This window comes from Artemia sp. Qi Xiang Cuo, chromosome 3 (assembly GCF_049724085.1).
Source record: "Artemia sp. Qi Xiang Cuo chromosome 3, ASM4972408v1, whole genome shotgun sequence".
NCBI lineage: Eukaryota > Metazoa > Arthropoda > Branchiopoda > Anostraca > Artemiidae > Artemia > Artemia sp. Qi Xiang Cuo.
The window spans coordinates 1,635,202-1,660,591 of record NC_142796.1 but is presented as its reverse complement, the minus strand read 5'-3'; the positions used below and the strand labels follow the sequence as shown (position 1 = coordinate 1,660,591).

The window sequence follows — 25,390 nt, the reverse complement described above, 5'->3', positions numbered from 1 at the left end:
TTCGCTGATGACTTAAATTTCTTCATTGCTGCTGAATCATCTGAGTATGCTTCAAAAAAGGCCCAAAAAACTCTTGACGAAATATCTGACTAGTGTTTTCGTAACAAAATACAGGTAAATGCTACAAAAAGCTGCATCATAGTCTTCACTTCTGCTCCTTCAAACTCCTCATTGTCTCACACTGTCGCACTGTCAATCAATGGAAATCCCATCCCTCAGACCACAGTCACAAAGTTCCTTGGCGTATTTGTAGATTCCTCTCTTTCGTTCAAACATCACATATCCCAGTTGTCATCATCAGTCTCGCGGCAAACATCAATGTTACATAGAGCTAGCCTGCTTCTAAGTGCTGACAAGATGGAAACGCTTTATAATGCTTTTGTCTTTCCCTACTTGAACTACTGCTGTTCTGTCTGGGGCACTACATTCAAATCTCATCTAACATCATTAGAGATCACAAAACCGTGCAGTCAAGGCCGAATATTGCCTCCTCAGCCTATAACCCTCAACAGACCTATATAGAGACACTGGAACAATAGATATAACAGAGATAATAAACGTTAGTAATCTGCGTTTAGCACACTCGGCAACATCGAATAGAATTCCTCCAGGTCTTTCCAGGTACTTCGAACTTTGTAGCACAATCCATCGAGGAAAAGCTCTCCGCTGCAACCAGTACAATTTTGTGCTACCGAGAAGAAGGCTTACAAGGTCTCAACACTCTGTATGGAACTCAATTAATGAATCTATTAAATCCATAAAATCATTTGGCACACTCCAAAAAACGTTACCTCTCTTACACAGTATTTGATCCCGCATGAGTTAATGTCTTATTTTTTCTTTTGTATCTTATCCTCTCACTCTCCTTCTTTGACTCCACATCTTCTCAATTCTTTCCTTTCGAATTCTTTATCCCTCTCTTATGTTATCAGCTCTCCTCTTTTCATTTCATAGTGTGATATAAATTTGTTTACCAATATCAGGTGTGACTCGCACAAGCATTGCTTTGAGTCGCAATGTTCATGTTAATTGTTTCATTTGTTCATTTATTTAAAAATAAAAGGTTGATTGATTGATAACTGAGGTCGCAAGGACACCAGTGTCAAAGCGAGGCCTAGGCCGACAACAACGTCTTATTGGTTAACTGTTTTCGTCCCAACTAATTGAAAGATTGATTTCAAGAAACAGACAGTTACGATTCCATTACGATTATAATTAATTATTTTTAATTTGAGAAAACCTCTTAGGATTCAATTACAGGTTAATTGGAAACCAAGGAATTGCTTGGAACTACGTCATTATTCGATTAACCAAGCATATCTCTGCTTTGACGTATGAATGACACAACAGCACAAGTTATTACAAAAGAGCACAATCAATGCTGCCAGCATTGATTGTGCTCTTTCAATGCCTACCAGCTGCCTTGAGAGAAACCCAATCAATGTATAAAAATGAAAAAAATACAAATGCCAGGAATCTTACCAGATGACAATGCCTTGAAAACCTGACAAAGATATTTTAAGAAACTAATCTTTAAAAAATATAATCGAAATCTGATCTTTTTAGTCGTATGTTAAGTAGTTATTCTATGGTTAGTAGAAAATGGATTATCTGAATTACAGTAGTCTGCACAAACAGTCAAGTCGTTTTTGGGGACATTACAGAAATTAATCCATTTACTCCTAATATGAATTTAAACTGAATATGCCAGAGATTAAACAAAATATAAAGAATAAAACAGTAAAAAAATACAATAACAAAAAAAATGACAAAAATAACAAAATAAAGATAAAACAGGAGATTAAGATAAAATAACTATTTTACCTGAGCTGGAGAGGCGGTCTTGCCAGTGCCGATCGCCCAAACTGGCTCATAGGCAATGACCACATTTTGCCATTGATCAGGCTTGATATTATCAGCAATTGCTTTCAGCTGACGGAAAACAACTTCCTCTGTCTTTCCACTTTCCCTCTCTTCGAGTTTTTCACCAATACATGGGATGACCTTCAAACCAGCTTCAAGGGCATGCCCGACCTTGGCCCCAATTAGCTATAAATGAATCAATATTATTTATAAAACATACATGCAAAACTCATACGGGGATGGGTCAAGATACAGATTGCAATTCTGAGGCATCATTTTAAAATTTCTCAGGAAGGGGGAGGACCTTCAAGCCGATCTCAAAATGTGCGCATGTAAGCTATAACTTATCTCAACACAGGGAGGAGGGAAAATTTGGCGAAAAATCTTTAATTATAGACCTAAAGAACTCTTGCGTAGTTTTCCGTACTGGGAACAGAGCGGGGAGACTTAATCACTGGTAATCTGCATACATTATTGGCTAATACCTGTAACTATCAGCACTGAAAATAATAGTGTAGCGTTATACAGAGGGTATCTGAACGCATCCTATTACGCAAGTATCTCTCATTATGCAGTCTCCAGATTTTTGATCCTCATAAAGCGTATATGTCTATGCCTATCGTCTGTCAGACGAAATCTGCAATATAACTTTATATATATATATATATATATATATATATATATATATATATATATATATATATATATATATACATATATATATATATATATATATATATATATATATATATATATATATATATATATATATATATATATATATATATATATATATATATATATATATATATATATATATATATATATATATATATATATATATATATATATATACATACTGAATGAAAAAACGAAACCCCAAAAACTATAACGAATATTAGAGCAAAACTTAAAACAAACATAATCACACATAAGATGTGCTGCTATTCCTGAGAGGCTGGAGCGATTTGCGCTTTACTGAAAACTAAATAGATCGCCTAGATTGAACTTGTTTTTAATCCACTATTTTTCTACATATTTGAGAGAAATTCACTAACAGGAAAAAACAGTAACAAAAATAAGAGTTTTCTAAAACAGTAAAACTATATTAATTATTAAGGAATTTTTGCTATACTAGTGTTGTGTTTCTTCTGCTCACCCCACTTCTTCTTAAAAAACTGGTATCATTTACGCTTAGTTGTGTGATTGTCTATAGAATGGATCTAAGAGCAAAACCACTGATGTTCACCGTACATTTATTTGTATAAGATTTTCAAAGACTTTATTCAATTAAGGTTTATTGAATTTGTTTATTCACTACAATAGCTTTAAGCTTACAAGAACATACAAAAAAACTCAAATTAAAATAATACAAGAAGGTACAAATTACAGCAACAACAAAATACCAAATTACGAAGTACATCAGAATAAGATATATGGAAAACGCCTAGCAATAAAATCAATGGATAAAATGAAAGACAAAATACTTCACAAAGGAAATACGATATCTTCCTATTGCAAAAGAAGAACTCTCGTGAAGTACTGAAGGTCTACCGATATTCTCCCTAGTTAGTCTAGTATGCTGTTTAGTTGCCAAATTGTCTTGGTAGGGAAGAAGAATGTGATTGTAGATGTAAAACTGTAGTCATACCAATTCGGAGAGGCATGACCCACTCTCAAATCAAATTATCTATAGAAGACAAGGCCCACTCTCATTGGCATGGCCCAGACATAGAATCTTTGGTCAATCAATTAGTTATAAAATAAAAATATAATAATAATAATATATTGCGAAAACAGTCTTGCGCCTCTATCTACAAAAATTTAAATAATCAAATGCTTTATCACTATAATGATTGTCAATCTTGTTCTTAAATGCATTGACTGAATCTGAGTTAACAGTGTCTGATGATAGAGTGCGTTCCACTCGGAGACAATGCGGTTGCTGAATCCCCATCTACCAACATCTCTTCCGAAACCTTCTTCCGTTAGCTTAAACTCGTGACCTCTCAGGTTATTATTCTTGAATGTATTATCTCTTCTAGAGGGATGTTGTCTTAGTATTTGTTGCGTATTTTGTATAGTTCAATAAGATCTCTCAAAAATCGGTATGAGCGGCTTGGGAGCGACAGTTTTTTCAAACGGTCTTGGTATGATAAGTACTCTAAGAGAAGGAACGAATTTAGTAGCCCTCATTGGTCTCACTAACGATTTGAAGAGTATAGAAAACAGTGTTGAGTCAGTAAGAGAGAAATTTCTTCGAATAATTCCCAAGACTTGTGATGACTAAGAGATGAGTGACTCGTTGTGCTTGGTGTAAGCCATGTCACTGTCTATTGTCACTCCCAAATCTCGCGCTTCTTCCTGTATAGGTATCTGCTGTCCTTTAAAGCAGTAGTGCCGAGAAATGTGTTTTGGGCGTAGCCGAATGTGACTACTTTTTTCTGTATTCACTTCCATGCTCCATTTTTTCATCCATTCTGCTGTTTTGTTTAGGTCTTGCTGTAGTATTTCTGTATCTTTAAAGCTTGTTATTGCACGAAAGATTTTCGTGTCATCTGCATAAAGCAGTATCTCAGAATCTATGTTATTTGGGAGATCATTTATGTAAATATTGAAAAGCAAAGGCCCCAGAACACTACCTTGAACAACTCCACTTGTGACTTTTGTCTCATTGCTCCAGTTTCACTCGCTGAGATCTTCCCTTCTGAAAGTTCAGAACCCACTTTAGAATAGTATCGCCAACACCGAAAGACTGTAGTTTTCGAAGAAGTTGACTTTGTGAGACTTTATCAAAGGCTGAGATCTAAGTATAAAATATCTACCTGCATCCCACTATCCATATATTTTCTCCAGGCGTTTGTAGCGACAAGTAATAAGTAGAATAAAGTCACCAAAATAAAATTTGTCAACAAGCACAAACGCTACGAGGACAATTGTCAGAATGCACAAGTTCCCAATTCTTAAAGGCACGACCAAAACTCGACGTAAAGTTTCGAGAATAACGCTATGACCAGGAATAAACTGATGTAAGAAGGAATTTCGCAGCCACTTCTCTGGAGTCGGCATTTGAGAGGGACAAAGGGAGGCGGGAGGAAATTCCTGTAGATGGGATAGGGGTGGAAGGTGTGAGCGAAATTTCAGGCATATTTACTTTCAATGTACAAAAGGGGGGTCAAGTTCAAATGATTTTAGATAAAAAGAGTTAAGGTGACGGGGAGCCTCCATAGATGGTGATCTGGTGATTCAGAACCAGTTCAATCTTATTACTTGCTTTTTTGTCAGAGCGAACTGCCAAACAGGACAGGGATCTCTACAATTTGTGCAGTAACTGTCTAAGTTCCTTATGACCACTGACTCTAGCAATTAAGACATGGCTTGAGGTAGTTACTGAAAAAGAGGGAGTTGAGTATAGTGAGTGATGGAGACTGGATTGGTTATTATTATTTTTCTTTTATATTCTATATTATTATTTTTCTTTTATATTTTATTTATGTATTATCGTTTTTAATTCAGTTTTTTTATTTTATTTTATTTTTTCTATATTTTTTATTATTATTTATATATATATATATATATATATATATATATATATATATATATATATATATATATATATATATATATATATATATATATATATATATATAGGATATAGTTTATCTATTTTTGGTTTATTTATAATAGTTTTAATTAAATAGTTGAGTTAATAGGTAAGTAGTTACGTGGATTTTCGCGCGATCTTCTTCTTCTTCTATTTAACAGCAAGCGGGCTTTTCAGTAAAACTATTTAGCCCTTTTCCTTTTGCTTCACTCTGTGGGTTACAGAGCTACTGGCTTGATTGCCTCATATTTATTATATATATTCAGATATCATTCAGCAGATCTTTTGACTCTAGGAGTTCAAATATAAGATGATAGATGTCTATTTCTATGCTCTGTGTGCAGGTATAGTTGACTAGGCTCTTGGCTGATAGTGGGATTTTGTGGTGTTTGAAGTATTTTAACAGTTTATAAAGCAAGGTATGTTGTGCAGACGTCAGCATATTACATTCAAATAGCCAATGGTCAATTGTTTCATTATTCATATTACAATGCCTGCAAAGAGGGGACAGGGGAATTGAACCACTTGAATTAGAAAGCTTATATGAGAATGCAAGGAAATTTAGTCCATTTGTTCCAAAACGAATTCTATGAAAATGTTTTGAAAGATACTTATTGGGAAAGGGGGAAAGGATATGATTAATCTTATTGAAATTAATATCTGATAGCCTCCATCGGTAAATATCTCTAATTGGGATTGGTCTCCCACTTGGCTGGTCAATATCTATAGCATTTTTTGCTATTTCATCAACCTGATGATTACCACTTATGCCAGAATGGCTAGGAATGTACTGAAAGTAAGTTTTTATGCCACTTGAAGCAAGATTATCAATAATACTGTGACAATGATAAGTGTCAATGTCCAACTTATATTGAGGAGCTGAGGCCAGCAACTCAAGGCTTGATAAAGAGTCAGAATAAATGATAATATTATTCGAATTTTCAATCAAAGAATGGTTTTGGTTAAGGTGTTCTAATGGCATGATTATGGCATTTAACTCAGCAGACATTATAGATAAATTATTAAATAATCTCTCGCCCATTGCAATTTTCAGGTGAGGAAGGAAAACACCACTTGCAACCTTCTCATTCATTTTTGACCCATCAACAAATATTTGGACGTGAGGTGTATATGTCATTGTATTATGTTCTGCAAATTTTTTCTGGACAAAAGCAAGGGGGGTTAAATCTTTATTCAATTTTGAAAATTCAGTATTTATTATGGGAAATGACCAATTCCATGGAGGGGATTGGAGGAAAGTAGGTGCAATAGACTTTGCTGGTACAGGGAACTTCTTTTGAATATTGGCATACTCATCTGCAATACCTCTATACATGGCTGGATTTCTCAACCAATTATGTAATGTGTGTGAGCTATTTGATTCAATTTTTGCAAGATGTTTTATCAAGAGAAAGCTACGTCTCTCCCTTATTGTTGTTATTCCACTCTCCATAAGCAGAAACTTGGTGCTTGTGGGTTTCCTAAGACCAAATATGAGACGTAGTATATCATTTTGTGTTGTTTCGATTTTTTGCATCTGGGTCTTTGCACATGCACCATAGACAATGAGCCCATAGTCAATATGGGGTCTTATATGTGATTTATAAAACTGGAGTAAGATTTTCTCCTTACAACCCCAGGGTGTGGAAAGAAGTCTGTTTAGTATATTTGCTTTTCTATAACATTTTTTTATTGTGTTTGAAATGTGGAGGTGGAAATTAAGTTTTTGGTCAAGCATGAGACCTAGGTAATTAATATTATTATCTTCTGGAATAGTTGTTTTATTTAGAGTTAGTTTTGCATTAACATGGTTTCGCTTCCGGTGAAATTGGATTATTTTTGACTTGGTGGGTGCAATTGGTAAATCTGAATGTTGAGAGAATTTTTCGAACTGGAAAAGTGACTTTTGCAGATTTGACTGTGCTATCTGAAAGGTGTTGCCAGATGACCATAGCACCAGATCATCAGCATATTGTAGATTCGTGTGGGGTAGGGTCATGTCCCAGAGATATAGGGCAAATAGGAGGCAACTGAGGACTGCTCCTTGAGGTAGGCCTTTGGATATTGTCTTTTGGGGTGAAGAGGCTGAACCAACACAAACAATGACACTTCGCACTTCTATGAAGGACTTAATAAAGGATACTAGCTTAGGAGGTACTCCAAGGTTTGCAAGTTTATTTAAAAGGATTTGGTGGTTCACATTGTCATATGCTCCTTCAAAATCTAGGAAAGCTGCGACTAGGATATTATTTTTTGAGAAAGATTCATTTATTGCATTTGTTAGCAAAATGAAAGCATCTGTTGAGGAGTGGTATTTCCTGAATCCAGTTTGAGTGTGTGGGATCATTTTATTTTTCTCAACAAACCAGAGGAGTCTGTGATAAATCATTTTCTCCATTATTTTCCCCATCACAGGTGTAATCATTATGGGCCTATAAGACTCAGGGTTATCTTTTGGTTTATTTTTCTTTAGGATAGGTAGGAGGGATGAACATTTCCATATATTGGGGAACCTAGAAGATGCCCAAGCGTGATTATAACAATTTAGCAGTTCTCGTTTGTATGATGGTGTGAGATTCTTTGTTCATGTAGGGTGTATATTGTCATAGCTGCTGCAAGTTTTGGACCTAATATGATGTATTGCATTATTCAATTCCTGGATTGAAAATGGATTAGTTATGTACTTGGATCCTGGGCGTGGTTGGTAGCTAGGGTTCATAGGAATTGTGGGCAGTTTGCTTTGATTATTTGATGTTAGCTTATTAACAAAAAGAGTTGCAAATAGGTTAGCCTTTTCATTATCATTGTCATAATGGGTATTATTATGTATAAGCTCATACAGGAATGGGTTGGGAGAAGTCTTTTTCCCACATATGTGGCTTATGACTTTATGTATAATTGGCTCATGCGTTTCTCTGGAGAGATTATTTGCAAAATTATTCCAGTATTTATATTTAGCATCTATTATAGTCCTTTTTAGATTAGATTCAAATCGATCGCAAACCTTCGTAGGTTTTCTCCATCGTGAAAGTGTTGTTTAATTTATTTATTTGTTTATGAATGAGGATTAATAAACTTATGAACTTATATAAAGTATGTAACTCTTTCAAGTACTATATACTTACCCTCAATACTCAGAATCTAACAAAACTGAACTGTTAAGAAGAAATAAAAATATATATCCGAGGTTTGAACTAAAACTGACATTAACAATAAACGATTTTATCATCAAACGCCTTACACGGTCATGCCGATCAGTGGGAGTTCTTGTCATAATAAAAGATAAAGCACTAAACATATAAAAACAGCCATAGCCATCGTCATACAAATTTATACGTTCATTCGAAATATCATTGAGTCAAACTAAAACCTAAGACATTGAAATATCCAACTATTAAAGAAAACAAACTTTTAAAAAGAAAACAAATAATTATTGACGAGTGAGTGCAGTATTAAAATCTTGAGGAAGGAGGGAACAAAACTACTTGCATAGCACATATGCCGAACTGGTACCGGCTTATCAAGAGGCACAAGCTTAAGTTTTTTGGTGGGAGATGGAGGAGGGAGTGTCAAAACAAAATAGTAAACAGAAGGTTAACTACTTTGAAATCGTAGCAAATTATAAAAATTCTTGAATTTTTTTTTTGGAGAGAACTACCCTACAAGGGATATATGCTGGGAGAGGGGAGGGTGTGTAAAAAAATCAGACATAAGGTGAAACACTTGGATATTGTGGACAACTATGGAAATTCTTGAGTTTCTTTTAGGGGAAAATTCTTCTTCCTAAGTATATACCTGATTACCAACACAAAATAAACTATCCAGGCCCACATCAAGTCAACCAAGGAATAAGACACGTTGAATAAAGCAAAAGAAAAGGGTCTGATTTTGAAGCAAGACAATTTCTTATAGCTTAGAAAACAGGGATTAAGGATCTATAAGTACCTCATCAGATTCTCCAAACACATTTCTTCTCTCAGAATGACCTAATATGGCCCACTCAACTCCAACATCTTTGATCATTGCAGGACTAGTCTCTCCTACAAAAAGGAAATAGTTTCCATTATGACCTTGAATTAATGAGTTTTAACAGAACGAAACATCAATTTTGTTAAATTTGTGGAATTACCCCTACAGAATCTGTTGAAAAATCTTTCTTCTCCATTCTTTCCATGCCTGGTACAGAATGTTTCGAGTAAATGATGTAAAACTCTGGGGATGTTAGAAAAAAAACACGGACATGCAGATTAATCTCATTTACAATTAAAATGAAACGAAAATACAGAAAAATAGGCATAATTTTTCAATAAAACAAAGTAAAAATAAAAAAAAAAACTTTTACCTTAGGCTTATGTCAGGAAGCCTTTATTAACAGCATAAAAAAACTAAACTAAACAAATTAGGAAAAGGGGAACAAATACAAAAAAAAAGAAAACAAAACATCACATCTTACTAATGTCAAATAGGGTAATTTAACTTTATATCACAATGCACAAGGCAACAAAAAATAATTGTCTATCTGATAATGTAATCAAGAAAAGATGAGATAGTCAATTTATCTTAAAAAAACATATACTGTAGTATAGATTATGTCAATTAAAAGAAAATACACATCAAGGAAAGTCTACTGTGTTTGATTTAATTGAATGAATCTTTTCATCTCCTAATCTAGTTTGGGGCTGATTATTTGAAATGTCATTACTTGAAGTATTTGAGGTTCTGACCTCTCCTATCTATGTTAAGTAGAGATAGTATGTTCAAGTGGATACATACAAATTCAATAAGCCAATACAAAAACAGTTTAAATTTACCAAAAAAAGCTCAAAATGATTGAGTTAATGTTGAAGCTGTCAATACTAATTTAAGAAGCCACCAGGATGCGAAACCTAAAATTCATTCATTTTTTTACTTGATTATATTATGGTAATAGGTCTTGAGCCTGCTATTATTTGTTACTAACTTTAAGTGTACTGATTAGCCAGGGTGCTTCATAAAATTTTTATATGAAAAGTTTATTTCATTTTTATTTAGAATTACATATTGGAAGACATTATTCGGTCTATATGAACCACAGTAGAGATATCTAGACAGTACGATCATCCCCTATATCAACCCTTAGACAAAGCCGGACTGGGATGCAGCTCCTCCAGAGAACTTATAAACCAAGAGAAACATAAGCAACACTAGATTTTCTCATGGATAGGCATGCATGTAGCATCGGTATTCACAGCCTGGAGAACAGGAAAAGAAATAAGACGAATCGAGCGTCTAGGGGATAAGGAAGAATGCAATACGTTGAAGAGATAAAAAAGAAAAAGGAAAATAATTGGTATGGCTCTAATAATGCAAAAGATAACATTGGTTTCAGAATAGAAAGAAAAACAAAGAATGAATCTATAAGGATAATCATGGTAAAACTAATTTTTATTTGAATAATGCCATAATGTGATGAACATTTGATTAGGAAGTTTGGCACTTAGCACTGACATTTAAACTCCATAGCTTTATCAATTTTTCTCAAAGGAAAAATATGTGGCCAGCATGAATGCAGAATCGCAGCTAAATTAAATTTAGTCACTTCCTTTTTTCACATACTTTTCTTGATATTTGTTTGATTTTTTTTGTATGTAGTACTGAGGAGCTCATTAAGGAGATAATTAATCATTAAGGAGACAGACATTAAGGATTGTTGAAAGTTCTTAAAATGCCAAATAACAGTGCTAGCTCTACAGGTGGATAAGACAAAGATAATTAAAAGCAGACTGGGGCATTATAAAATTCTGTTGGCTACTGCTCAAAGCCTGAGCAAGGCAAATTTTCTTAGAAAGCGAAGCTGATTATGCCAAGACAGCTAAAAGGAGAACTGAATGCAAAGAATCAAAAGAAAAAAACTCAATTTCTCCCTTTCTCCAAAAAAAGAAAATCCTATGAATGCACATGACTAAAGTCACTTGTTTTGGCATCTGCCAAAGTCTTCTGCTATGTCATATTAAAGCTTAATAATTAAACTACAGCAAACTATGCAAGCAAGGCAATTAGTGGATCTAGTGAGGGGCCATACGCCCCCCCCCCTCTGGCTCCAAACATGCCCTGGACAAAACAAAGTTTGATTAGCAATTGACAATAAACTAGGTAACTAGAATGCTTAAATAATATTAAATAATCTTAACACAATTCTGAAACATTCCAGATTTTATACAAACTTGCCCGTAACCCAAAACTGGAAAGATCATGAAAAGAGTTGCAAGGGGTAACTTAATGAGTCATAAAAAAAATGCTTTCTGATGAAAAGTTTTATGTAATTTGCAAGTTCGTGGTAGAATATTAACAACAATAATAACAACAAGCATAACTTTATATTTTTCTTATAATACAAATGCAATTTTTCTGATGTCCTTCAGTTTTCTGAAAACTCACTAAGAATTCCATGAAAAACAGTTCTTAACAGACGTTTGGTATTTTCTTGGATAGGGCTATTCCACCAGTTATTAGAAGAAAAACAAAGGTCCTACATCAAATTTCGAAGGACAGTTTTATGACCCACCACTTCGTGGATCCCACTCCCACTATTTATGAAATTACGGCTAGGTCCCTGTTGCAGCATTGATCAGAAGTTAGCAATGTAAATTTCTGTATTTGCTAAAATTTAAACTAAACCCCTCTTTTAGAAATCTTGGATCCACCACTAAGTCAAGTCACAAGCCATACCTGCGAGATGGGACAGTAACAAACCACTTTGCCAGCTCACCCCCCTTTCTTTCTGCTTTTGCAATCATAAATAATACAGGTCCGCACCACTTCTTAAATTTCATCAAGCAACTGGGAAATACACAATGAATCGCTTAAACAAAGGAAATGGGAAGAGCTTTTATAGGCGCCGAGACTCTAGGTGACATATATTGTTTAGGATGATCATACTGTCTAGATACCGCTACTGCAATAGGACATCTGCATTATTATTGGTTCAGCAAGTTTGGGTATCATTTTGAGTGGTATCTGCACAGAGTAGACCATCATTTGGAGGAGTAATCAAGCACTTGGGATAAACAACTTGAGTGGTTTCTGACATACGAGTTTTCTTCTCTTTCTCTCACTTTCTTTTTCTTATTAAATACTTTTTTGTCTTTGTATATTGTTTTCTTGTATATTTTTGGTGCTTAATCTGTTTTTTTCCCTTTTTCTGTTAACAAAGGGTTTCAGATCTGAAACACAAATATTTGGGTTTTTTATTTCGCTCATTGTACTAAATAAAAATCTATTCTTCATATTATATGCTTATATGTTTTCCTTTTATTGAGAAGGAGAAAAAAACTAACTTTTGTTGAATCACTTCTGTTGCTTGGACCTTCAGCTCTATGCAATGATTCTTGCAATTCAAGCCTGGCATTACCTCCCTCCACTTGCTTTGCTTGCAACAGTTTGCAGCTCTGGCATTGAGCCCTTGTGTCCTTACTGTCATGATTTATTATTATTTCTTTTAATATTTTTCTTTTTTGGACTTTTATGGCCTATTTGCATTCTCATTTTGCAAAATTAGTCAAAGAAAATTCTAGCTTCAATAATTTAGCTGCAAACTCACTAGTAGGCTAAATAAATGAACATTCGTCACACAAATAAATGTGATTTTCTATATATATATTTTTTTTCCAATCATTTTACTTGGCCTTTTGTATAAAGACACAAACTTGAGTTTCGCTATATATGTAAATATGTATATATATATATATATATATATATATATATATATATATATATATATATATATATATATATATATATATATATATATATATATATATATATATATATATATATATATATATATAGAGTAGAATATTTTTATTTATAACACGTACATAAATAAATGTCACAAAACAGCGCACATGCCTGGTGGCATTAGCGCTGAAAATATTGCCAACGAAAATACACAGCCATTTTCTAACTAGATTTTACAACAACGAAAAAGAAAACCCTAATGAACAAAATGCTTAGCATGTCATAAGATATTTCTTCACCAGTCTTAGAAAATTTCACTTGTTGCTGTATTCTCGAACTGATGCTGGAATTGAGTTCCAGATTTTTAGGCCAATGTGACGGATGCTGAATCCCGCTCTCGATGTCGGGCGAATTTCGCACGAAAAGTCTGAACGATGCGTAGTAGGATAATTATGAAATTGAGAATTAGTCGAGAAAATGCCGGAGAAACTTATAGGTAAATTACTATATTGATAATTGTGACAAATGCTAGAGATAAAAATTAAATGAAGTTGGTCCAACCAGAAAATTCCTAAAGTCAGAAATAGGTGTCTAGCTGAAGATCTGCAATCAACATTAAAAAGAATCCTCATTGCTTTATTATGAAGTATTTGGAGAGATTTGAAAACAGACAGAAAGGTAGATGCCCAAACCGAAATGCAATAGAGAAAATATGGATGGACAAAAGAATAATAAATAGATTTTAGAATAGCTTTAGGAAAGAAATGACGAAGACGAGTTAGCATGCCAATATTTCGGGAAATTTTTAACGACAGTGTTTTTACATATTTATGAAACGACAAATTTTCATCTAAAATAATCCCAAGATATTTGAACCGATCTACCCGTCTTAATTCAAGACCATTCAAGAAAAGAGAGAAAGTATCTGACACTACTGATCCAGTTCGCGAAAATAACACATATCGCCATTTTTTTCATTAAGAGCTGGTAAATTCCTTGAATACCAATCAGATACAGTTAGTAACGTACTTTCGAGGTTCTGGAAAAGAACTGATAGGTCCCGGTTAGAAGCAAAAATTACTACATCAGCAAACATTATAATTTTACAAAGAGGCAAAACTTCTGGCAAATCATTTGTAAAAAGAATAAATAGAATAGGCCCAAGGACAGAGCCCTGAGGCACTCTGTAATTAATCGAAAAAGTTTCGGAACGGAGATCACGAGATTTATCAACACAATCTAGTCGTCTCCCAGAAAGGTAAGATGAAAAAAATTTAACAGCTGGTGTTGAAAACCCATAAGACTTTAGTTTAAAAAGAAGCAACGAATGATTTACGGTATCAAACGCCTTTGCGACATCAAGAAAAATCGCCAACGCGTGTTGACCATCATCTAGTGAATCATTAATATTTAGTAAAAGCTCATGAATTGCCAGTTCAGTTGACTTTCCTTTTATAAAACCATATTGAGACGTGTGTAAAATCTTACTATAAAATAAATATTTTTGTAATTGATTATTTGCAAGTTTTTACAAAATTTTGCTGAAAAACGAAAGTAGAGAAATGCCTCTATAATCTGAAGGGTCAGTGGAACTCCCAGCTTTAGGTATTGCTATAACATTTGCTTTTTTTAAAAGTTCAGGAAAAAACCCAATCATAAGTGATAGGTTATAAATATGTGCCAACAAAGATGAAATGCTTGACGCTATTTGCTTTATGGTTTGAGCCGAAAGTACAAATTCGTCCTTAGAAAAACTCCGTTTAAGCTTCAGAATATTTTTTTCAATCTCATGAGGCTTAATCTCAGAAAAAGAAAACGAATTTTCTGCATGGTGCTCATTAACTGAAATAGAAGGGGAATTCAGTTGCATATTCATTGTCGATGCAAGTCTAGAACCAATATTACTAAAATAATATCCAAAAGTATTTAGAATTTCATTGGGCTGTGTAACATTTTCTCCATTTAAAACAAGGCAATTAACACTAGTACTTTTACGACTATGAGGAGGTATCTTTTCATTTATCAATAGCCATTTTTTTCTCATATCCGATTTATACTCTAAAAATTTCTCTTTATAATATTTTCTTTTCTGATGTCTTATAATTTAATTTAGCTTTTTCCTATAAACTCTTAATCCTACAAACTACTCAGGTGTCGTTAAATTTAAATAATTCTTAAATTTTCTATTTTTATGTTTTAACAATGCCAAAATACCTTCAGTAGTCCATGGGTCAAATTTCTGCACAAACTTTCCATGTGAAACTCGTGTTGAAGAAGCCCGATCCCGCAGTCGCATCATTTGATCAATAAAATCTGAAAACGCACCATTTGCGTCATCTGAGCCATAAACCGAACTCCAATCACGGTCACCAATTAACTGACATAGAACTTTACAATCAATCCATATATATATTGCTTTTTTGAATTATCCATTGTTGAATCTCGATGTTGTTTATTACTATTATTTAAATTTAAAAGAACAATAACCAGAAAATGATCTGACATATCAGACAAAATTACTGACGATTTTTCAGCATCAAATAAAACAGGAGAGAAAAATATATTATCTAATAATGTAGCTGTGTTAGCTGTAACTCTTTTCGGCAGAGAAATACTTGGAAGAAAATTAGAACACAACATCATAGTTAAAAACTCCTTATTATTTCCAACATCGAGATTCAAAAGATCAAAATTTAAATCACCCGAAATAATAACTGGTTTTTTCAACGCTTCCAGATTTTTCAACAGCGGTTCAAAAACTTCAAAAAATATTTTTGGGTTACCCGACAGAGATCGATAAACAGACCCGAAAATAAATGGATTGCAGCCCAAAGGTACAACTTCAACAAAAATAGTCTCACATAACCCTTCATCAAATACAGACAAATCACTGAAGATACTAAAAGACCAGTCATCACGAATATACATCCTGGGCAGATCTAACATTGTAAGGGGTGTATTAGCAGACAGAAAAGTTTTGCAAACTCCAACAATGTCTATAGGACTAGATGCAAGCAAGAGCTTCAGTTCATTGAATGCACTTTGTAGCCCCTGGGCATTTAAATGTAACGATCTGATTGGAAAATCACAACTTTTTGTTTTATCCGATAGAAACTCGCCTGAAGAATAAACACATTCAGGTAGATTATTTACATAAGGCATATCTTTATCACTTCCGGTAGCTGAATTTAGAATAACATCTAATTTCAAACGAGAATCGAGAAAACACTGAAAACGATCCATAAAACCAAAAAAGAACCGAAAAATTCACAGCTTCTTAGTTTAGACGACAGGTTCATATGACACATTGCGAATCTGAACTGCGTCGGAAATCGTTTTACACGGAATGATTTGCGAACCGCACTTGACATAAACAACACCTCGTAAAGTCTATACATTTTTCAATTCAAACTTATTGCGAAAAAGCTTGTAGATTTCTTGCCTTTCCCTGGTTAGAGCCTCCTTTACATAGATTCGGGTACCTTTCAAATTCTTGAGATTGCGCAGGATCTCAACTGCAGATGCCTCAGTAAAAAATGTAAGTTCAATCGGAGTTTTTATTTCCGAGGCACCTCCCAAACGCCTTGCACCCTTGACAACGGATTTATCAAGATTGAGTCCCATTCCACTGTTAAGTCGAGCTAATACTTTCTCACCAAGGTGGGGCAAATCACGCGCGGGAGAGTCTATCCCAGATACAATGACCTTAGTCAGAAGAGAAGACTGGTTTATATCATCCAGCTTAGTTTCAAGCTTTTGGAGCTTTGCGCAATTTTGAACAATTCTTGCCCGCAAATCACCAAGTGATTTCTCAAGCAGTTCAAATTTACCCTTGAATTGCAGATCGATCGCCTCATAGACAGCTTGCGTAACAGTATCAAGAAAATCTGACTTAATCTGTGTCACCAGAGAACTCCCTAATCTACTGCACTGCTCTTCCACTCTCCTACGAATTTCATCCTGTATGCCGTCATGAAGGTTAACAATTTCTGACTGCATCAAGTTAACTGACTCAGATAAATCCCCGGCTAAACCTTCCGAGTCCTCCGTACACAGCCTTATTGCTCTCTGAACATTTTTTCTGCCATCTCTCAGCGCTTCTTCATATTTCTCTGCGTAAGCCCATATATTCTCGGACGTTACTATTTTAATTTCGTCAGTTCCATAACAGCAAACTTCATAATTACTTCCATCATCTTTGACAGGTATCACCCGCGTAATTTTGCAAGGCCACAGCTTGCAATATTTAAATTGAGCAAACAGCTTGTAATATATATATATATATATATATATATATATATATATATATATATATATATATATATATATATATATGTATATATATATATATATATATATATATCTAGCTAGATTTTCACCTTTTTTTCACCAATAAAATGATCTCTTAGATGGCCAAAAATTCAACAAAAATGACAAGGCAAGAGAGGCAATTAAAAAATGGTTGTAATCACAGATGGAATTTATCTATGATGAATAAAAAAAACTGTCCTGTTATAATAAATACCTAACACAAAAAATTATTTATATATATATATATATATATATATATATATATATATATATATATATATATATATATATATATATATATATATATATATATGTATATATAATTAGTTTGTATATACGAGAGCTTTTTTTACATAAATATAATGTTTATTGCCCAGAAAAAATACTTACTTTCTGGATCCCTTGTAAATACTGGTTTCATTAAAATCCATATTACAAAATTTTATTTTTGATCTAAGATATTGTTAGAATACATTTATTTTTGGAGGGTGACCTCTTCATGTGATTGGATATAAGTTTACTACCAAATACAGGTCCTACATATAGACAACAATCTGAATGTATGATGGCAACTAGGCTGACATAGGTAAATTTTTGGATGATTTACAAAGAGAAAAAGAACTTACCAGTAAATGCTCCTTTAGGAACCTTGTAGCAATTTTGTGCAGCCACACCAACTGATGATGGTAAAGTTTTTCTAACATGTTCCAAATAGATGGTAGGAGGAGCACACACAACCTCTACAAAAAAAAAGTAATCCATAATAAAGAAAAGGGTATATATAGACAAAAAACTAAAGATTAGGAAAATCTGCCAGCACTGCATATAAGCCTGGTTTAAGTGCTTGTGATTCTATGCTATCTTGGAATGAAAGATTAGATCCTCCCTTTCCTTTTGTATCTATGCCCTTATAACTAGGTTAAAGTCATAAATAAAATAAAAGGTAAACAAGCTGTCTGATCTCCCATAACGTTGTGCCTGTAGAACTACCTTTGTGTAGTACCAATCCTCAGCAAGTGAGAAGAAAGACTATACTTGAGGATCTTGGAAACCCTGGCTAGGACTACTTCCATTGGCACATCTAGAAGAAAATGTTGGAGTGGGGTACTTGACAAAGGGCACCCAAAAAGAATATATAAGGTTTAAATTGAAGATCATTAGTTCCTAATTAGCAAACAATAAGCTACATTAGGCTGTTACATACTGACCATGATCCAGAATTTATAGTCAATGCTCCATCCCACCCTCCCTTTAGCTAAAGTAGCCACATTTCAACTGATCATCAATTTAGGCTGTGTCCCAAAATAAATTTATTTTTTAGACATGCATAGGCTAGGCTGATTAAAGTCTGATTAGAGAGCTAATTGCTTTTGATTAGTCTTTTCTGAACCAAATACATGTTCATGCATTTTTGGTCATTAATTAACAAAACCATACTCAAGACAGTTAACAGATTCACTGAGTTGAGGTGGGTGCAAAGACTTGACATTTTACCATTTATTACAAAAAAGCTAAAGAAAGCTATAAACTCATAGAAAAAGTATCCAGAACTGAAGAAACAAAATATTGGTTATGCTAATTATTATTAGAAGTACATAGTGGCTAGGAATCAAATGAGAAAATAAGACCAGAGTGTTTAACTGACTATAGCTGCAGTATCCAAAATTAACCCCCAAAGCATTTTGAAAGTATGCCTTATCCCAAAAGCCAGGACCCATTTGATAACAAACCTAGGGCTACAGAGCCACAATAACCTGGACTCACAGCATATTGCTAATGCTCTAGCTAGTTGATTAGTTCATGTCCTTCTTCAAACCACCAGGTGACAGTCCTCTCCTTGAGTTGTCTAAGTGTGACACCAAGACTCCAATGTCAGCCATTATAATTGACCAGTTGGATCTTTAGAACCAGATAGAAAACTAGACAAAAATAAACTGAAAGATCCTGATGGTGCTTGTCCCAAGGTGTTAAAAGAGGGTCACTGCACATCTGCTGCCCCTCTTACTAAGTTGTTGAAGAAATCAATAGAGCCTGAAGTGATCCCAGTTTACTGAAAACTAGCTCATATAACCCCTATATAAGAGAGGGAGCAAGAATGACTGCAAATTTGAGACTTGTAAGCTGAACCTCAGTAGTAGGGATGCTACTTTTAATGGTGCAGCAATCAGACACCTAACCACAAAGTCTTTTGAGCCCATGTCAGTTTGACTTCTCACTTATTCATTCAAATGCTACTCATCTCATCAATTCTTATGAGCTTATAACTAATTCCATAAACTGGGAGATTCCAATTAACTTTGTTAACAATTAACAAAGCCTGTCACCAATGCCTTTTTAAGAAGCTAAAGGCACACATTTAGATACAGTGGTGTAGGTTCATGATTTCCTGCCAAAAAGAAAACAACAAGTACAAAGTTGTGGAGAGGATACTGAGACACTCATACCAAACATCAGTAAGGTTCAAGGTGGAGTACCTCAGGGAACAACACTATAAGAGCTGTCCAGAAGAAGACAAGTTTCTATGCTGATCACTCAAAGATTATTATACACTCTTTTTTTTCTAACTTCATTCTGATATTGACCAGTTCACTAAATGGACAAAATTATTGGCCACACTTTAGTCCTAAACAACATGCTAATTGCATCTATAACTGTCAAAGGAATTCAGGTAGATGTTTCAGTACATCATTGGATGTTGAGTAGTTGTATCCAAGCATAATTTTTACAGCCCTTTTATTTATTTATTTTATTCAATAAAGGAGGAAGCCATAGATTTCCTCCTTTATTGTCCATCTGATTGATCTTATGTCATGTCTAGATTCCAAGATGCCTTACTTAACTTCAGAAAAAAACTACATTTTTTTCTATTGAACTCTATGCTTAAAAAGAAAAAAGAAACAATTCTAATGATTTAAGTTGGATTTTAAGCTGCATTGGGATTTTTTTCAAATCCAAGACACAATTTTCCAAATTCTCAAAAACCTTATAAATTTGGATTTAGCTATGTTAGGAGGCTGAAAACACTTTTCCTGTTTTTTGTGTGTGCTTAGATATAATTATTAATTTTTCTCTTTTAAGACATGATGTTTGTACAAGCTCATCAGAGTTCAACATCCATTAGAAGGAAGGTTTAGAAGTAAATACTCTAAAAGGTCTTCTTGGATATAGTTTAGGCTCTAAACCATTCCCAAAAGATTTATTCTCCTATTGCAACCATTTTCTAAGATGGCTAAAAAGTCTCTTATCTAGAATTTTAGCATGGAAGAATCATACCATGTCATTCTTTGTCTATTCAATGCTCTTCCTAATTATAATAATTGCTGTCATAGCAATTGCATCTCTACTTCCCTAATGGGACTAGATACAGACTAAGGCTCTATATAGAAGTTTGTTGATTTTGTGGGTTGATCATTATCTTTCCCCCTTATCTCTCACTAGTAGTTGATTCATAATACCAAGTAAAGCCAATTGGGAAAAAGGTAAAGCAATATTCTAGATAAAGGGCATCTTGCTACCTTAGAGAGCAGTTCAGTTAGGTGAATGAAACTTTCAGGGATGGATCAAGAGCTTTAATAATGTCCTGGGAAGATTATTGAATTATCTACCTCCATTTGTGTAAATATTTCTTAAATTTGGGGAAAAAAACCCTTCATAGCCTATATGTCTAAATATTACAGGAGTTGAAATTCTGGTGCATGACCTTTCAAGGTTTAGAATTTCAGTTTTTACATTTGACCAACTCTCTTCAATATCCCCAATAATAAGTATTTTCCAGTTGACTTTGGCAAGTTTATCAGAGACTATTTTGTAGTTTGCATATTTTTGTTGCTTAGAGGAAGGTTGTTTGGTAGGCAGACATAGCTCTGAAATAATTACTACATGGTTGCTATTACCAACAGGTGTGGTTATTGCATTCTTAATAAGTAGGTCAGGGTTACTGAGTATAACCAGATCAAGAATGTTGGAGACTTGACCTTCCCTGTAACAAGTTGGTTGTGAGATTGTTTGACAAAGGGAATTATCCGAGAGGGCAGACAAAAAAGGAGAATCTCTATTACAAAAATCAGATCCATCAATCCATTGGATTTCAGGAAGATTAAAGTCCCCCATAAGGACAAGATCATAGCTGGCAAGTTTGGACATTACATGAGACAACATAGCAGCCAAATTAGATTTGGAGCCCAAAACACATGGAGCACTGGGGCTTCTATGAACAACACCCACTATGATTGAAATTATTTGATTGTGTATTTTAATCCACATAGACTCAATTCCATCAGTATTCAGAGAATTTAATTGAATGAGACTAACCTTTAGCACATCTCTAATATAAAGGCACACTCCTCTGAGGCAAAGTGGGGAATTCAGATTAGAAAATAGTTGGTAACCATTGATTTTGATTTCCTCAGGTGTTAAGACTGACAGGGTATTTTTTGGTGAAATTTCTGTAATTGCTGTAACGTCCACTCTTTCAGATTTCATATAAAAGGAAAGTTCACAAAGCTTATTAGGGAGTCTATCAACACTGGAGCTAAGGAACCTCATTCCCTGAGAGGATACAGGAACTGAAGGACTGCTAAAATTGTTGGAAATTTGTCTGGAAAGCAGGTATACCAACAATTGCTTACCATAGCCTAGCCTTGTAGATTTTTACCTGTTAGGAAGTTTATTATGTGTCCAATATCCTGCTTATTTTCAATTAACTTATAGTTACCACCAACAAAGAAATTTCTTAATGTAGATATATTTAATCAATTTTTTTAGGGTTATTTCAAGTTTATCTGTTAAATAGAGGAAAATAGTAATTTATTAAGTATAACCATACAATGGGTTTTGTCCCATTTTCTTCTTTTTTGTGCTTACTTTAATTACTTACTTTTCTGTCCCCTAGATATTATGAGAATGCCTTTCAAAATTTACATCAACAAACATGGGCACATGAACATACATATTTCTAAATATTTTGCTCTGCAAATGCTTCTAAAATGGTTTTAAAATCTATTTTCCTTGTGTCTTCACTTTTAATCAACATAATTGCTTACCTATTTTGGGTAAAATTCTACTTTGGCTACTTTTGGCTATCTTTGAAAGGGGCTAGGTTAGAAAAATGAAACTTTCAGGGATGGGTCTACAGGCTAAAGTATGTCCTTGGAATATATTTTGAAGTACCTACCTCCATTCCTTCTCCCTGTAGAGGGTCATGGCTTTTGATGACCTTTAAAAATATGTATGCTATAAAAGTGAAACCTTGCAAAATAGATCTTCTGCTTAAATGAAGTACAACAAAATTGTTTTCAGCTTCACAATTTTGCTCAATCCCAATCTATAAGGTTTTAAATATATGCACATACATTTCCTAAATTTTGAAAAAGAAATTGATATTGCTTAAAATTCTACTCAAATAACAGGAATTGCATTTTCAGAACTAAAGCCAGAGAAAAAGAAACTGATAACTGAAAATTAAAAGAGCATAAAAAAGCATCAAATGACATTTGCACTTTCACATTAGCTAAATTAGGCCCATTTTTAGCACTAAGATCTTACATCTTTCTGCAAAGATTATTGTTTTTTAATTCATCATTATTGTTTTTTAATTCATCTTTGTTCTAAGATCTTACAGCTCACTGATGATAGCAAAATGTGTGAAGACTGCCACTGTTTTGCCATACAGAACAATGATGAGAGAACTTTGATGATCTACTCATCATTGTTCTCAGACTGCTGATCAGAGCAGAATGATGAAAGATGTTTGCACAAAAATGACCAAAGATGTAAGATCTTTGTTCAAAGATTTCCTTTTAAGCATTTTTTGACAAAAGATGTAAGATCTTAGCACATTGATGAGTAAAAAAACAGCCTTATTATGAGACTTACTAGAAATTTTACAAAATTTTTAGCCTGAAATTATTTTTTCATATTTTTGGTGTGTTTTTGTCTGTCAAGTAGCCTAGGCTAGACAAATTTCTAAGACATAGAAATCAGAAGAAGATTTGCATAGAAGCTTGGCAATACCTTTCAAGAGTACCTGTATCTTTTGACCCTGGTTTCATTAGCCTAAAAGTTTCATTTTCCTAACCTAACCATTTTCTAAAATAGCAAAAAGTAACTAAACTATAATTTAACCTGATTTCCATACTATAAGATGCCTCTACCCTTTATCAGGCTGGGATGCAAATGCAACAGCTGCAACTAGGCTAGCTTAGGCTAATAGGTTAAGAACCTAGGCCTAATAGTAGGCCTAGCCTATAGCCTATTATTATTTCCTACCAGATTACAGCCCTATTATGACCCTAACCGAACCAAGGATATTTTTCCGGAAATCAGGTATACCAGCAATTGGTTATCAGTGCCTAGGCTGACCTGCTTTTAAAAATAGGAAGCAAAATTAAACTGGCCTAGCCAAGGCCCTACCTGTGTTTGGGTCAAGATTTCCAGCAGTTAGGAAATTTATTATGTTTCCAATTTCTTGCTTATTTCCATTTAACTTCCAGTTTCCGCCGACAAAGAAATTCCTTGGAGTAGACATGTTGAATGAAAATTTTTTTTGAAGGTTGTTTCAAGTTTATTAGCTGAAAGGAGGAAAACATTAATTCATCAGGAACGCCATCTATAATCATTCTCAATATGGTATTTTTGCGCTTTGCACCGACCTTCCGTATTTTCAAGAAAATGCAAATAGTTCATGCCAAATTAAAAGCAATAACTTGTTCATTTTTCAGGAGCTACTGCTAACTTTTTCACTAAAGTTTCCTCTGCTAAAGCACATGAATTGAAGGTTTTTTCTTATTTCTTCTGAGATTTAAATTTCTACTCTCACAGGAAAACAACCTGTAATTTGGTTCATTGGAATTGATGAAATAATGCTCAACACTGAAGGATATAACTCCCATATGGTATTCTGAAATTATAAAAGAAATTTCAGTTAGAATTCTTTTTAAATTCTTGAAGTAATTTTACAGGCGTCTGTCAAAAGTTGGAGACTGAAATTAAATTTGAGCAATTTTAGATAAAAAATGATAAGCAGCTACGAAAGTGGTGCGTCCTTACGGTTGTCTTTTAATAAAATATAGTCATGGGTGTCTTTTATCGACTCAAATGGGGGGGGGGGACGGACTTTCCGAGTCTTTTCGTTGACTTATCAACCAGGGTGTTGTTAGATTTTAACTGAGCGTGACACAAAGAAATAACTAGTATTCTAATTGTGCCATTTGGGCGACGAGACATAGTACGGGGCCTAAATCCTTGTCATTAGGACATGTATAATTGGATGGCTATTCCCCTTTTAAGGCAAAAGTGTCAATTGCACTTTACTGGAAACCAAAATTTTGTTTCCAAATCTACAAGCTGATACATTTTACAACTTTATGCAGCTATCAGGTTTTTTTTATCCATCTGTGAGAACACAATTGCGGAAACCAAAAAGATATTAGCAATTTCAGTTTTATTTAGCTGCCACAAATGTTTTTTTTATTGAAAACATATTTTTACCTAGAGATTCTTCTCGTTTATACTTTACTGAAAACTAAATATATTGCTTTAAATATTGTTTTAAAATAATATCAATTTAAGTATTTTGATTTTTAAAATATTTTGAAGGAAACTACGAACCATGTTCAGAAGCACCTCAAATTTTTCATTCCCAACGTTTAAAGCTTTTGACAGGAGCGTTATTCAAAAGACATTTTATTTAGAAAAATGTATTTTTATACAAAATAGTAGTGTCTTGTTGTATCTTTTCTTTTGATGTTTGTATTTTTACGCTACTACTACTATTGCTACTGAAGGTATCACGGTATGAAGCCAGCTAAGGACAACACTGCTATAAAACACTCGTCAAGGCTACTTCTGAGCTTCTCATTTCAATCCCTGCCATGAACTTCCTCCGTCTTTCCAATA

General features: G+C 33.9%; 1 protein-coding gene across 1 annotated transcript in view; it reads right to left on the bottom strand.

Annotated features, from left to right (window-relative positions):
- Positions 1-24,066, bottom strand: part of Tpi (triose phosphate isomerase) — a 62,184-nt gene extending 38,118 nt beyond the window's left edge. Inside the window, exons 1-4 of the mRNA XM_089087289.1 lie at positions 23,906-24,066; positions 18,121-18,234; positions 9,413-9,507; positions 1,825-2,049 (exon numbers count right to left, since the gene is read on the bottom strand). Of these exons, the coding sequence (XP_088943415.1) occupies positions 1,825-2,049; positions 9,413-9,507; positions 18,121-18,234; positions 23,906-24,020 (549 nt within the window). The 5' untranslated portion in view covers positions 24,021-24,066. The remainder of the gene's footprint in view (positions 1-1,824; positions 2,050-9,412; positions 9,508-18,120; positions 18,235-23,905) is intronic.
- Between the last annotated feature and the right edge of the window lie 1,324 nt (positions 24,067-25,390).